Source organism: Vigna angularis, chromosome 3 (assembly GCF_016808095.1).
Source record: "Vigna angularis cultivar LongXiaoDou No.4 chromosome 3, ASM1680809v1, whole genome shotgun sequence".
Lineage (NCBI taxonomy): Eukaryota > Viridiplantae > Streptophyta > Magnoliopsida > Fabales > Fabaceae > Vigna > Vigna angularis.
In genome coordinates this window covers 3,586,168-3,601,704 of record NC_068972.1, presented here as the reverse complement: position 1 = coordinate 3,601,704, position 15,537 = coordinate 3,586,168, and the positions used below count along the sequence as shown (strand labels likewise).

The following is a 15,537-nucleotide window of genomic DNA, read 5'->3' as shown; positions in this document are numbered from 1 at the left end:
GTTAAAAAAAAGAAGTGATAGTGTAAGATTTTTTAAAATATAAAAGATAGTTTTAAAATCTTTTAAAAATATGGCGGTGCATAGTCATTTGGAGTGGTGTAGGGAGTAAACCTCTAATAAATATAATAATTTTGAAAACTAAAAACAAAACACGAAATTTCTCGCAGATGATACCACCTTTTCTCTTAAAATAAACAGAAAATTAACTTTTACATTTTATATTTTGAAACTAATTTTCGGAATATCAAAAAGAAAAATGTAAATAATAGTCTGCTAATAGAATTTTCCCGAAATAGTGGGTCAGCTTATTGTCATGAAAAACAATTGGACCTGGAATGTCTTTGACAGTTAATAAAAACAAGCTGTAAGTCTTATAGTTTTAGATAAGCTTTTACTTCCTGCACCTCATAAATTTTTACTTAAATTTTTAAAATGATCATTTTATCATATGAAAGTGACTTCCGAAATATAAATTCCAGAAACTTTCGGAAAAAGATATTTTACAGAAAAAAAAATTCAAAATAAGACTTTCGGAAAAACAATTTTCAGAACAAAAAATTCCAAAGCATGATTTTCGGAATAGAATTTTCAGAATTCATCAAATATTTTTTGTAATATGACTTTTCGGAACGAGGTGCAGTCAGTAATTATGAGTATGTAGGAAGCAATAGCTTTTTATATATAAGATCTATCTAATAAAATTTATCTGTAAATATTAAAAAAAAACAAAACATTTAAGTTAAAGTTAATTTGCAATAAGTTTGCCCAAACACATGAAAATTATTAGTGAGTGATTATAAATTAATGGGTTAGATACCTTTAGTTTTTATACTTTAACCCAAATTTAGAATATTTTTCTTATCTTAAGCTTTAATATTTTTTAATCTCTAAATTTTAAAAATGAAATTGATATAATATTTTTAATTTAACCATATTAAATGTTAAATGATATTTTAAATTGACATCTCAATTAAAACGAGTAAAATAGTATAAATAATTTAAATATAAATACAAAATACCATTGAACACATAACAAAAATTAATACTGTTTGATTAAAAAAGCGATATTAATTTATTAATAAAGTTAAGAGACCAAAATAATTAAAGTTTGAGAAAAAATAAATTTTAATTTTGTATCTAAGTATAAATAAAAAACACATTTAATTATAAATTAATTGAGAAAAAAATTACAATTTAAGAAAGCTAATAACAAAATAACTAATTACCGCTAACAAACAACTTTAAACACTTAAATATCACTAACAATATTTGTTTTAATTGAGAGATTTGCGAAGTCAGATAGAAACAAAATATATGAAGAGAAAGCATGAAAAACGATAAATAAAAAAAGTAATTAAAAACGAAAAACAAGACAAATATTTTAAGGTTTTATTTTTTACTTTTTTCAAAATAGCGGTGGTGTGCTGAGATACACGTTGATGTATAATAAAACATTTACGAAGATTTGCAATTACCAGTTTCTCTGGTTTCCGGATAAGTTTAATTATCATGATAATAGTGAGTATAGAATAAATATAATTAATAAAATAATAAAACAATCATTATTATTAACAGTAATAATAGAATTATAAAATAGTAATAAAAGTAAAATAAATAATAATAATAATAATCAAAGACAAAATAATAATATTTTACTTTTATTAATTAAAATATTTTTTTAATTTATCAAATTCATTACATCATCGTTAACTTTTTAAGTTTTATCTTAAATCTTTTCATTTCTTACCATATTTCTCCAATTTCATTTTTATCTCACCTTCTTCCCAGTCTTACAAATTCATCTTTAAATGTCAATATTGAAATCACAAAATCCACTGTTTTTTTAATTAAAAACTCTTTCACATTGTAGCAAGGCTCCATTAGGAGTGAAGTTTACTGATAAATCTAAAAAAGTAAAATCTTAACCGAAAGTCTACCAGATGGAAAATAAAAAATATAAAAAATAAGAAAATAGACAGCATTTGAATTTTTTTATTTTGAAAAGTGATAGAAAAAAAATCTAAACGAGATTTATGCACACACATAGGTTTTTATGATTGAATTTATAAAGGGGACCGGACCAAGATAGTCAATAATGGTATGAAGATTATGGAGAGTGAGTTTGGTTGTGTCGGTAGCAGACAGGGGCTTAGGTATTTATTATTTTATTGCCAAATTAAATAATTACGTGTCCTCATGTTACATTATTCACAAAATATTGGGTATGGGATCACGAACATTTCTCTTTCAAGAGATACGCAACACAACTTGGATATGTTTTTTCCTTTTTTTTCCATAATTTTATTTTCTCTAATCATTAAAGAGTTTTTAATTTTTAATTATATATCAAAGAATTCGCCACAAGAGTTAATTAATATATTAAACTCAAGATTAAATTATAGGAATATTCGACGAAAATATTAAATTTTAAAACTCTAGTCAAGAGTTGATCATGGTCTGAAATTTTTTAAAATGGTTTCTCCAATAAACAAAAGTTGAACTACACCACTTATTCTCCACCACCAAACCACATTCATGACAGGCATATTGCCCTTAAACTACTGACAAATTAAACCAGTAAGCACGTTCTCCACCTGTGCCATTTAACATGCGTTTAGTCTAATTTTTATAACAAATTACTTTTTGGATGTATAGGTGAGTCAATAACTTGACTCGTTGAGATAATTTATTATTTACTTATTTTTTCAATAAAAATTAATTTTTTCTTAAACTTTTGTCAATATGGTATTTGAAATATGATTTAATATTTATTAATATCTGTATACACATATAAAGTTGACTATTTTTGTCGAAGATGGACTGAGACAGCAAAACATCTTTGTCTTAGTATCTTAATCACAATATAATATAAGCTGCTTTTAGTTTTGTTTTATTCCATAGCCGCGCGTGATGATGATTCAAAAAGAAAAAAAGTAGTGCACATGCATGGCGATGAACAAAAATGCAGTTAGATCAGACAATGATTCGTTTGAGCGGTGCTTAGTCAAAGTTACAATCATTGTCACCTTGCATAAACAAACACTTGTCTCTAATATTTTCCTGTGTTGATGCTAATTCAAGTCAACAAAAGACGGAAAAGGATGAACAAACACCTTGATCTAAAAACAGGGTGTGTGTGGAACACATCGGTGACATCATTATGAAGAAGAATTAATTGAGTGGAGCAGCAGCATGGATCTTGTCTAAGATTTGTAGAGTCTCTTTCATGGAGGGTCTCTTTTGCGGGGCATGAGAGACACAGCTAAGCCCCAACTTGAACCATGCCACTACCACATTCTCCCTCCCTTCTATTTCAGATTTTATTGCTACGTCAGCCATTCTCAAAACCCGGTTCTGCTCCTCCTCCACCAAACCCGGTTCGTTCCACTGCTCCAACTCCCGCTCCAGGAAAACCCTCCCGGTTAGAAGCTCCAGCAACACCATTCCAAAAGAGTACACGTCCCATTTGTGACTGGGTTTGATGTTCTCAAGTGACTCTGGGGCTTGATAGGGCATTATGTGGCCCGCACCACTCGACGATGATCCCATTGCTGCGAAGGGACTTGAACCACATGGCAGGTCTTGCTGGCTTCTTTGGCTCGCCATTAGTTGTCTAGCCGAACCGTTTGCTCTGTGGGTCACATCGTTCAGGAGGAGCCGGTCCAGCCCAAAATCGCTTATGATGGCTTCCATTTCCGAGTTTAGCAGGATGTTGCCAGGTCTAACATTGCCATGCACGTGCTTCTTCTCGTGAAGGAAGACCAACCCTCGTGCCACCCCTTTTGCTATCTTCAACCGTATCTCCAGGGACAAGTTCAGAGGGGACGAACCTGATTTTCCTAAACCATAATAACACTCTCATCAGTTAAAAAACCAAACAACATAATTCGACATCATTAAACATGTAGGTTGGCAAAGTCAAACTCCGACTTTAATTTGTAATCAGTTTCACTTTTGCAGTTTGGACAAAAAAAATGATTGTTTTCAATTTCGTTACATGAAAATCGTACCGAATCACCTGATGATCTGTGGAAGAGATTAATATGAATGATATTTGATGTCATAAAATGATTAAGGTGTAGAGTGAACTTACTGTGATCAATGGTGGCGAGGCTGCCATTGGGGACGTAGTCACATATCAGGAGTTTATCATCTCGACCCCAGCAGAAGCCGCGAACCTTAACCAAATTGGGATGGCGAAGCTTTGCAATGGCACGTACTTGGTTCTCAAAGTCCTTCCTTCTCTCAATCCCACACTCACCGATCCTTCTAACGGCAAAGGCTCTCCCATCCTCTAGCACTGCCTTGTAGACAATGCTGACGCGGCTGTTTCCCAGAATATACGCTGAAGCCTTAAGCAGAGTCTCAAGCTCCAAATCTGTTTCCCCGTCAACGGTTACAAGAGTGCCTTGTTTCGGAAGGTTCCCGTTTTGTGCTGCCATGATGTCCACTGCGGTGTTGCTCTCGCGGTCACTGTCGGAGCTAGTTGCCTCTGAGGTTTCTTCTTCTTTGATTGTTAAGCAGGAACAAGGAAGTGAAGGAGTTACTGTTTTTGCATCTGCATCTTGTCGTGAAACAGTTTCGTATTTCTTTTCTGAGTTGTTACCAGAAGCAGCATTAGTGTCTCGTTTTGAATTTGGATTTGGATCCGAATATCTTTTCTTTCTCTGTTGGTAGACGAAGAGAATGACTAGGGCCAAAAGGGCCATGCCAAGCAAGTCTCCCACCACAATTGCTGCTATGGTGGCAGGTTTTAGGCCACTTGGTGATACATTCTGAGAACTGGTGGGGGTTCCTGTTGTGTTTGTTGAAGGGTTTGAGTCAATTTTCGGTATGGCAGCAATGGCTGGTGAAGAGGTGGTGACGTTGGGCGGAGCTGTGGACTCAGTAGAGGGAACGGTGCACATAATCTTCAGAGGCTTACCACAAAGATCAGCATTTCCTGATAGAAACTCTGTCTTCTGGTTGAGCAAAGTCGAAGAGTCTGGTACCGGCCCTGTCAGATTGTTGAATGAGAGGTCCACCGTTGAGTTTCCAGGAATCTGTTCGGCGAATGTCGGAGGAATTGTTCCCGAAATCTTGTTGTAAGAGAGGTTCATGTAGCGTAAGCTTTCGCCGCCAAAGTCTTCTGGCAAAGAACCGTTTAACAAGTTGGAGGACAGATCCAGAATCTCCACGTACTTGAACCCGGTTGGGACACTACCAGAGAAGTAGTTACTCTTCAGAGAAACAACGGTTAAGTTTGGTAGAGTAGTGAGGTTTTCTGGGATCAACCCGGCAAAGGCATTGTCAGAGAGATTGAGAACTTTAAGGTTTGTTAGTTTTCCAACCAGCTGATTTAGTTGACCCGAGATAACATTGTTTGAGAGAGAAAGTACTTGCAGCTGGGAAGAGTTGAAGATAGTGTTGGGTAGAGAGCCATTAAGGAAATTGTTGGAGAGATCGATGTGGCGAAGGTATTGGATCAAGCCCAAGTTCTCAGAAATGGAACCCAAAAGTTGGCTATTGGGAAGTGTCAAACTGGTTACTCTGAACAAATCAGGGGTACCGGGGACTCCAATTTCGTTGCACGTAACACCATACCATGAACATGGCGTTGCATCATCGTAGTTCCAACTTTCTAGGACTGACAAAGGGTCGCTGAGGATGGAGTATTTGAATTTTAGCAGGAGAATCCCATCAGAGTTAAGAGATGTAACTGACTGAGATGTAGCAGATTGAAGAAGTAGAAGAAGAAACGATGAGAGCCTCCACAAGAAATGGAGATTCTGAGGATTAAGGCTCATGATTCCCTTGGGTGATGTAACATATCGGGAACTACAAGTTCATGGAGAGTAGAAAAAGAGGTAGGAAAGAAGGGCAGAGACAAACAGTGAAAGGATATGGTTACCAACTACAACTTGTTTGTTTTGTTCACCAAATCTTTTGATCAGTTTGGTGCTTTTGGGGGTTGGAGTAACGGTGGAAGAAGTTTGGGGAGTAGCTAGGATGTATGTTAGAGTTTGGCAGACAAACAGGCTGTAAGTGAGAGGACGAAAAATGATTAAACGAGGGTACTGTGCAAAGAAACGCAAGGAGGAATTGGGTTGAGTTGCAGAGAGAAAGTGGTAGCAGAAAGAAAAGATAATTCTCCTGCTCTGTGCAGTTGATAAAGACGAAATGAACTAAACCAAACTGAAGGAAATATAATAAAAGTGAGTAATATGGGACTGCTGTGCCTGCTCTCTCTGTCAAGTTTCATAAAAGAAATATATGAAAAACAAGTTTATTTACATATAATTGGCAAATGGAAGTGAAAGGAATCTAATTGTTGCTACAAGACACCCGAGTGAGTTGGACCCCATAACCTGTAGCAGAGTATCTCTATCTTCCACCACCACCCCCGTGAATTTAGTGTTCTGTGGATATGGTGAAAAAAGGTGAAATTTCTAGGAAGGTGATTCTAGTACATTTTTTCACACCGTCTTTTACATCATAAAATATATATGCAAATTGTTTTGACATGAATTTACAGCTGTAGGAATAACACAGACCAATTTTTAGGAATTCCATCGATGCTTAAATAAAAAAGACAGCAGGAGGTAGTTCTGTCTCTCATTTCTTATTAAACCGCTGACAAACAAGAGTTAATTTCAACAGTTATGGTGTTTCAATGACAAGCAGAATGCAATTAAATGCAAAATGGACATGACAGAGGAATTTCGGGTATGTCTATTTTCACGCCAAGATGTTTGTTATAACTCCTTACTTAAAGTATTTTAAACTTAAAACATCTTTTCATCTTCGTCAGTCAAATTAATAATGATGACAGTTTGAACAAAAATTCTTAAAAAAGAACAAAAACAAAAGACTTGAAATGGTAACATAGTTTCTTCTGGAATTCCTTATCAAAATGCAACGAGACAATAAGTAGAGGCCATGAGACCTTAAGGACCGGGGTGCTCTTCTTTTTTGTGTTTGTTTCTGGCCTGTCTACGCTGGTTGGGTACCACCTACGTTTGGTTTCTGTCATGGTCAAGGACAATTGAAGGATTGGGACAAGATGCTGAAATGGTGTCAAATTATGAGTGGTAGTTAGTGATTAAAAATAATTTGAATAAGTTCATTCGCTTCTGAAGTCACTGAATAACTATTTGGACGCTTGTGATTTTTGATTTGATACGTACAGTGCAATAACAGAACAAAGAGTCACGGGCATAAACTGTAACGATGGCAAAACAATTCACCTATCACCGTTCACTGTACTATTAAGGGTCATTCATAGCAACAGTAATTAGGAAGGTGTTTCTGTGACTTCACAAGTTGCAATTTCAAAAGCAATTAATCTCATTGCAACTGCCCTTGTCCCCATCATTTTCTTAAATAATGGACACAGATGGCTTCAAAAAGCATGTCGTGTTTAATCTTAATTCCAACCTTAAAAGTCGGTCTACGCAGGTCTAACCGTTTGTTAAGAATTCTATTTTTTTGATCAGTAAAATCCAAATCCCCAAGTCTCCTTATTTTAATCTAAGTCACGAGGTTACATAGTTATTTTAACACAACGCACAGATTCACATTTTTTTTAATCTGTGTTAAGTCTTAATTTATGTAATTATGTACATACTTTATCGATGAGTATGTCAGTAATTTGTGGAAAGGGACAAAGCTTTCACATGAGACTTCACCTCCATCTGAGATTAACACAGTCCAAGATTATGAGCAAGCATTTGTAAATTAAACAAAATGAGCAGAACCTGCAAGTGATTAATTCCATTATTCCATATGAACACAATGATACTTTTGATTGCATTGTTTAAATTCTGAAGACGCATTTCAATGAAAGAGTGTACTTATCTGAGAGGAATGTGGGAGTGGTTTTACACAACAATTTCTGGAAGTATTGTTTGGGTGAGGTTGTGTTTTGTTTTGAGGACCAATAGTTTCTTCTTTGAGGAATTTTGCAAGTTGCAGGAAAAGTGTGTCGGAGCTATATAATGGGAGAATTTCAGAACACATCTTTATAATGGATAATAATTAATTACAAATTGGAACTAAGTAACTATTTAAACCCTTAATTAATCATTACTTTATGTAGTTATGCATTGCTTCTTTCCAACTTGTAAATTGAAAAGTGCCTTTGTCCTTTCACAATAAGCTCGTCTCTCATCAAATTTTAATCGATGACGATAAAAAGTTAATGATATTATTGTTTTCCTTTCTTTTTGGAGAACTAATTACTTATACCACAGTCAATTGGAATGTGGAGATAGGAGAAGTATTTTAGTTCGGAAATTCAATAGCACGTTATTTATTATATTTATCTAAATAATTTCATGTATTATTTAGAATTCCGTTAGATCAGCTCGATTTTCTAATTTGTTTTCAACTTTTTTTAAATTTAAATTTTGAAATTTATTTATTTATTTTTCTGATAAATTTATGTGAACTATTAACAAAAAATAATTGATTAAAAAATTAAAATATTTGTTATCATTAATACAATTATAAATTCATTTGTTTACTCCTTTTGTGTAATTTTAATACGTGAGTTTTCTTATCATCTAATAATATTTTTAATATTCATTTTAAATTTCAGTTTGAATTATTTCAATGATAGAAAGACATTGCTTATTCTTTCAAATAAATACATAATAATATCGCTTCAATTAGTTAATTTAAATTATAACTTTAATTTTTAATTTCTATTATCAAATAATTTATCACCATCAAACAACTTAAAAAATAATTGTAACATGTTCTTTTATTAAAAATCATATCACAGCTTAATTTAATATATCATTTTATGTATTAATTTATTAATTCCATAAATTTACTAAAAGCAATATTTTAATAAATTAATAAAATTTTAATTACTATATTATTTATTTTTAATTTTAGAACGATTTTTATCTATTTTTCTTTATTTTAAACTTATTATTTTAGCTTAACAAAATAACTTTTAAAAATATGATCTGACCAAAATTAAATATATTTATTCAAATTCAAAATATTTATTACACCTAACAAGAATACACATTTTACATCAATTAGTTACTACAAATGAGATATTACATTAAGTTTAATTTCATAAATACGATAATATTGTTTATATTTTGCATAATTAAAATGATAAATAATTTTAATTATGAAAACATTCAAATCATTAATTTAAATCAGCATTTAATTTTTTTTATTTTTATTATCAAATAACTGAATATTTTTAAGAAAATATCAATATTCACTATATTTAACGTTTTATTTAAGTTATTACAAAATAAATCTTAGATATTATCAATGTCGTAAAATATTATTATTTTTATTATATTTTTAATTTTATTTTATTTTAAATAGTATTTTCAGAAGTAGACAAAATTGGAGAAACATGTCGCAATTTGTCGTTCTAATTTTTTTTAACTTATATTTTCAATTATGTGGTAAAATAAGGTTATAATTTGGTTATAAAACAATATTAGGTAAGTAGTGTGAAAAGCTATTTGGGAAAAAAAAATCTGAACCGTGATAAAGATTTTGTGTTGCGAAAAGTATCTTTGGGGCTATTGATAAAACTCATGCAACAAAAAACAAAAGAATTGAATCCTGCTCCAAACTTGTGATAACAAGACCCTACTAAAACCAATATATGGTCCCAGAATTAGTTTATGGAAACCCTCAATCCTTCTTGTGCCCAGAGTCCATGTGGATAAAAGTGGATAATTTATTTTCATCTTATATGTTGTTTTCTTCTAATTTTTTTATATTGTTTTTTTTTTAATTTTACCATAGGTAGTCATAATTTGAATAGTCACTAATAAATTTTACTGATTATCAAGTAAAGTGATCGATCATAACTTAGAAATAAAGTATATTTACATTTAATTAGGTCATAATTAGATTAATATTAATTTAAAGTCTATCTCCAAATAAATAAAAGTTCTAAGTAAATAGAAAATTACACATATTTACGGTTGTATTAATTATTAACTACTAAATAAACGGTTGACTTTAATTCTGAAACATTTTGGTATTTATTGTAGATTAAGTGATCAACATTAATATTAATGTACTCAGTCTAATCAATGACCAACTAGATTGTTCAGTAGCCAATCAAATTCATTGATAACTTACTAGATGATTTGAGTTATAGTTGAGTGTCTGATCAATAGCCAAGTCATATATTACTTAATGTGACATCAATAATGAGTTTTCTTTTCCTTTTACATACATGTATGTAAATAACTATATTTAAAGTATTCTCATACACATACTAAACAAACATACATGTTGTAGCAACAATTTTTATAATAATTTAAATATTTAAGTATTTATTTTAATTGATTGAGTAAGGTGGTGTTAAAGTGGTATATATCCTTCTTGATAGTTACCTGTAACACAAGGAAATAAGATAGGGATGGTGACGCAGTAAAATTGTAAAACCCAGCCATACTTTGGTTAAAGTTGTCTAAAGTGAATGCTTTTGTAATCATCTGTGTTGGAAATTGTTTGAAGGGAAGATGGCAGAGCGTATCCACCTTTGAATCCATTTTCCTCTTTTGCTTTTCCTTTTAGCTGAGGCTGTCTTGCTCTTTCTATCAGTGGTAATGATGCATTTGTTTTCTTTTTGTTGTTTTCTCAGCACTACCCGTTGAGAGCTCAGTAAACCACAACACATGTGACCACATTCTATCATCACCTAAGGTGCTCGATAATGACAATGTTGCCTCCTCACATGTTTGCCTATTTATGATAAAACCAAAAATGCAAACAAAATAGCAATATTCCACTTCGTGATTCCTTGGACTGTGTCTTCGCCTCCTTAATTATTATCTAATTCAAAAAAGTTGTTTTTTTTTTGTGTAAAATCTTTGAAGGCTAATACAGTTTCAGCCTTGAGATCATAAATTGCACCCAACTTCTCATATCAAACTGATACAACGTCTTGTTTTCAAATTGTTAGAAAATAATGATAATGTTGTTTTTTAAATAATGTCAGCAAAGTAACTAAAAATATATCTTAAAATATTTATTTTTAAAACGTAAAATTTAAAACCTTGCTCAACGCTTTAACCAAATAACTTTAAACCATCCCGAACAAAAAGTTTTGATCCTTGGATTTCTGGATGAAACACCCTTTGAGATGCTTCATTAAAAAATTCACAACTTTACACCATGGCATGAACAAATGTAAAAAAAATAACAGACCCTATTCCTGATAAATTTCCCTACGTGTAGAAAGTAACTTGGAGTTACCTGGAAATTGAAACTGAGTTCAAAAGAAAAATAATTTAGAATAATTATCTGCTAATTTTTCAGTAGAATGAAATATTAGAAAGGTTAGAATATTTTCTCCTTCTTCCTTCTTCCATGCTTAATTCTAAAGTATTTTCTCCGCTTACTCTTTCGTGCTTGATTCTGAAAATTTTGTTCTGATTACATAATTAAAAAAATGTACTAAATTAATTGTTACAAATTTATGTTAAGGATGCATTTTTTTAATAGCTCAACATCAAGTTATCAATCTAATAATTAAGATATGTAGTATCTAAAAAATAAAATTTTATCTTTTAAATCACATAACCTAAATGGTTCATTTTCTTTCCAGAAATAATGTGAAAGATGTACTATAATATTTTGTTTAATTAAGTGGTGACATGAAAAAGTATTGGGTGCAGAAAGAAACAGCCGAACTTTCGCGAACACCGTTATCGGTGATCCAGAGATAGGGCCCAATGGGAAAGAGGAAATGGACCAGCAGAGAAGCCCAATAAAAAGCTGGGCCCAGTTATATTCCGAATTTGAAAGCCTGGGATTATCGAATAAAGAAAAGCAAAAGTCAGAATAAGGAAAATACCATAAAAGGCGAACGGAGAATCTCCTCTTTCTTCATCACCAGCAGCAATGCAAACGCTACTACTGCCGGCAACACGAGCCGGCAGCTTCACGGCGGTTCTACTGTCAGCCTCTTCTGCCGCCGCCCCTCGTCTCTCCCAACCATTTCTGCCGTCGAATCCCCTGCCCTCACTCCCTCTCAATTTGTCTCGGTCGTCTTCCTCTTTCGGTTCCTCCTTCTCTCGTCAACCATGGAAGCTTCCCTTCACCGCAAGCGCTTCTTCTCAAGTGTCTACGGCTTTCACTGCTTCGAATGACGAATTAGAGAAGGCAAAACTCGAACAGGTACTGTCCAGTGGTTTTGAACTATTCAATTGCGAACTCGAATTGCATTTCTAGGGTTCCTGAAAATGGAATTGTTGTGGTGCAGGTGGCGAAGAGATTGGAGAAGACGGCGAGGTATTTCAAGCGTTTGGGTAACTTAGGGTTTTGGGGTCAGTTAGTGTGCACTGTCGTGGCTGCCGTCATACTGTCATTCTCCGTTGTCATTACCGGAAAAGTGACATCTCCTGCCACATTTTATGCCACGGCGGGTGGAATAGTGGCGGCCTTCATTTCTGTGTTTTGGTCCTTTGGTTACATTCGCCTTTCGGAGAAGCTTCGAAAAACTGCAAATGACCCCGCCAAGGTGTGTGTTTGTGTGCATTTTGAATTTGTTTAGGGTTCTGAACGAGGTTAATTATTGTAAGATGGAACTGCATTTAGTTATATTAATGTGAAATCATTGTATGTATCTATTAAGTGAATTTTGATGAGGTATCTTAGCTTTCCCTTTTACTTGTGTTTTCAGGCACCCCCTCGTGCTGATGTAGTGAAAGGCTTGAAAAATGGTATAGTAATGAACCTGTTGGGGATGGGCGCTGCTATTCTTGGGATGCAAGCCACGGTTGGCTTGTTGGTTGCTAAGGCTCTCACTACCTCTGCAAACCCGTATTATCAGGGAATTTCCCCTGGTAACAGCCCAGTTCTCGCATTGGATGTATTTTTGGTGCAGGTATGTCGTTTAAGTTTCCCTGCTGCAGATTAAATTTGTCTATTTTCTTGTAGGTTTGTGCTGGAGCCAGATTCTTTTATTTTAGACCAGCTCTTGTTTTTATCAGTGTTATTCTCACTAGTTTCCCATTTGACCTGTATAGTTGTCAGTTATGTTATTAACAAGCCTCTCATTCAGATGAAAGCCGGGTCTTTATCTTCTTATAGCCCCCGTTATGAACATCTTTTTCCCATATGAGCAAATTCCTCTATCTGTTTGGTTCTTTGTCTTCTGCCATTGCCGATCTTCACCATTTTAATGATAAATATATAAATAATGAATTGGGGACATGTCTTGACTCCTGTTATTGGAGGTTGAAGTTTGGATTAGTGGAGCTTAACTTACAGTAGGATTGAAAACAGAAAAAAAACCCTCCCAGAGTTTTAAAGTGTTGGTAGTATGTTGAGAGTGTATGAACTGAATGAGTCCCCTAAAGTGAGAGTGCATTCAGGAGGATAAGCACAGAGTTATATAGATTGTGATAAAGTATACGCATATGCATTTCAAACTATATAATGGTTAAATTGTTTACTCCCTCATATTAACTGCTCTCCCCTTTCACCTATTAATTGCGCCCGTTATTTTAGAGAAGACAAATTTGATATATGGCAATTGATTTCTGAAAATAGGGAAGGCTGTTCTGTTGTTTCGTATATATCTTTCCCCATCAAGTTGATGTGTTTAAATTACAATTACAAAATGGTGATTGCTGGTAAAACACACTTTCTAATACACTTTTTCACAATTTGGTAAAATTTATGAAGTTCTACCAAACAATTAATGAGATTGATTAAATTGGGGGTAGACTCCGCATTTTTTAGTGGGTCCCATTTGAATTTTATCGCTTAGTGAAGGCTGTATTCGAAAGAGTGTAATAGCGAATGTTTTAGTATTTACTGTTTTCAAGATTTACTTGTGTACTTGTGTCATTTTGTAATAATTGGTCATAGGGAAAATATTTCCATACAAACAAAACTCAACAAAACTCAATGTAAGCAACATTTTGATTGTATTGAGTACAATATATGGTCTTCGGCAGTAGCGCAATGTTTGACTTCTCGGTGCTACTCATCAAGAAACGAGTAACACTTTTAAACATTTATCATCTTTGTTTTGCAGGCATCAGCGAACACTATTCTCTCACATTTCCTTGGGCTTGTTTTCTCTCTGGAGTTGTTGAGATCAGTCACGTTACCACCTTCAGAAGCGACTCCATTTCCCAAGTTTGCATAACATGTACCAAGAGACTAGTATGATGAAATCACACCCAAAAATTATCCCCCGTTTCTGGTGGTTGTTTGCGTAATGAATTACGTTCCTCTTTTTTGATACAGCATTTTAAGGCCCTCTTCCTAGGCAATTCCCGAAATTGTGTATTTCCAGTTTTAAAAGAACCCGTGCAAATGTTGCTAATAAACATGACAATGGCTCAACAAATGGAGATCCTTGGGCAGATTATTATAATGGAGGGAGTCGTTTTGGAGTCATCATCACTCATAGCTTGTCTACGGTAAGATCCAATCGGAGAAATTTCGAAAATCAACTCTGAAATAATTGTATATTAGACCTGTCATGGAATCTGCGGGTTTTGATCCTTTTCAAAATACTCGCAAGCTTGTTTGACAGTATGATGCTATGTTTTTGTCCTTGTTAGAGTTACTTTTTACCCCTTATTTTGTACTTGTATCACTCCCTATTATGCATCAGAATCTTTTACAGTTTTGGTTCATGCCCAGGATTCACATAATAGTAGGTTTCGGTTTATTATGCATCGGATTCACATAATATAGGTTTTGGTTTATATTATGCATTGGAAAAAAGACCTTAATTATAGTCATGCTAAAAATTGCGAGTAGCAAGAACTTGAATCGAATTCATAGTTTTTCTTGTTCTACTATATACCTTTAACCATAAAGAAATGGTAATAAGTTTAGGAAAGTTTTATGAATCTTAATGAAGACTATGTTTGATGAAGGCTGGCATTTAGTTTGATATTTCTTTTAGAAAACCTTGTTCCTTTTATTACTAGGAAAACTTTATTTGATGAAGATAACAAAAATAGAAGTAAAATTCAGATTAAATATTTCCTATATAAATAATATGTAAAATAATAAGATGTACAAAACAAATAAGAGAAACACCAAAATTTGTGGGGAAATCTTAATGTGGAGGAAAAACTTGTTGGACTTAGTTTAGGAAAAATTTTCACGGATAATCTATACGATCTCTTTACCAAGGTGGAGAACAATATAAAAAAAACCAATTGGTACTCGACTAAACAACAAATTAAGCTTTATAAATTGGATTTCTTTTCTCAAAGCTAGTTTATACTTATAGAATATACCAGTTGCTTCTTTTTTTTTTCATTCTCTCTTAATTACTTCTTTTCTTTCCTTACTAAAGGTATTGTCTTTTTGTCTCTCTCCTGAAAATCTAATCCAAAAGATTGCATTATTTTAAATGACATAATGAGCTAAAAATTCACAAAGAAAAATGTTTTTTTTAATTAAGTCAATATGGTCCAATAAATTGGTGATCCAACACTAGCAATAATTAATTCAAATTAAGAGCATGATACACTTCCAAACATGGAATAACTTTATGGTAATTAGGGTGGAAATGCAGAAGCAATTAGG

General features: G+C 33.2%; 2 protein-coding genes across 4 annotated transcripts; one reads left to right on the top strand and one right to left on the bottom strand.

The window, feature by feature from the left end:
* Nucleotides 1-3,027: 3,027 nt before the first annotated feature.
* LOC108326644 (receptor protein kinase-like protein At4g34220) lies at nt 3,028-6,232 on the bottom strand. Its single transcript, XM_017560248.2, has 2 exons — nt 4,094-6,232; nt 3,028-3,839 (listed from the first exon to the last, which is right to left on the bottom strand). The coding sequence occupies exons 1-2, from the start codon at nt 5,784-5,786 to the stop codon at nt 3,172-3,174; spliced, it is 2,361 nt and encodes a 786-aa protein (XP_017415737.1). The 5' UTR covers nt 5,787-6,232; the 3' UTR covers nt 3,028-3,171.
* A 5,558-nt stretch (nt 6,233-11,790) lies between these two features.
* LOC108324040 (protein TIC 21, chloroplastic) lies at nt 11,791-14,630 on the top strand. 3 transcript variants are annotated; one of them, XM_052874865.1, is made up of 5 exons: nt 11,791-12,153; nt 12,239-12,496; nt 12,659-12,862; nt 14,021-14,137; nt 14,236-14,630. In XM_052874865.1, the coding sequence occupies exons 1-4, from the start codon at nt 11,878-11,880 to the stop codon at nt 14,132-14,134; spliced, it is 852 nt and encodes a 283-aa protein (XP_052730825.1). In that variant the 5' UTR covers nt 11,791-11,877; the 3' UTR covers nt 14,135-14,137; nt 14,236-14,630. The 3 variants fall into 3 exon arrangements, with proteins under 3 accessions (XP_052730825.1, XP_017412319.1, XP_017412320.1); XM_017556831.2 differs by having other exon boundaries at nt 11,800-12,153; nt 14,021-14,151; XM_017556830.2 differs by having other exon boundaries at nt 14,021-14,630.
* Nucleotides 14,631-15,537: the final 907 nt, after the last annotated feature.

Bases quoted from the DNA above. Each gene is read 5' to 3' on its own strand.
- LOC108324040 (XM_052874865.1), top strand. From the start codon at position 11,878: ATGCAAACGCTACTACTGCCGGCAACACGAGCCGGCAGCTTCACGGCG. The intron at 12,497-12,658 runs GTGTGTGTTTGT...TTGTGTTTTCAG, and splicing joins CTGCAAATGACCCCGCCAAG to GCACCCCCTCGTGCTGATGT. The intron at 12,863-14,020 runs GTATGTCGTTTA...TTTGTTTTGCAG, and splicing joins TGGATGTATTTTTGGTGCAG to GCATCAGCGAACACTATTCT.
- LOC108326644 (XM_017560248.2), bottom strand. From the start codon at position 5,786: ATGAGCCTTAATCCTCAGAATCTCCATTTCTTGTGGAGGCTCTCATCG. The intron at 3,840-4,093 runs GTAAGTTCACTC...ATTATGGTTTAG, and splicing joins CCTCGCCACCATTGATCACA to GAAAATCAGGTTCGTCCCCT.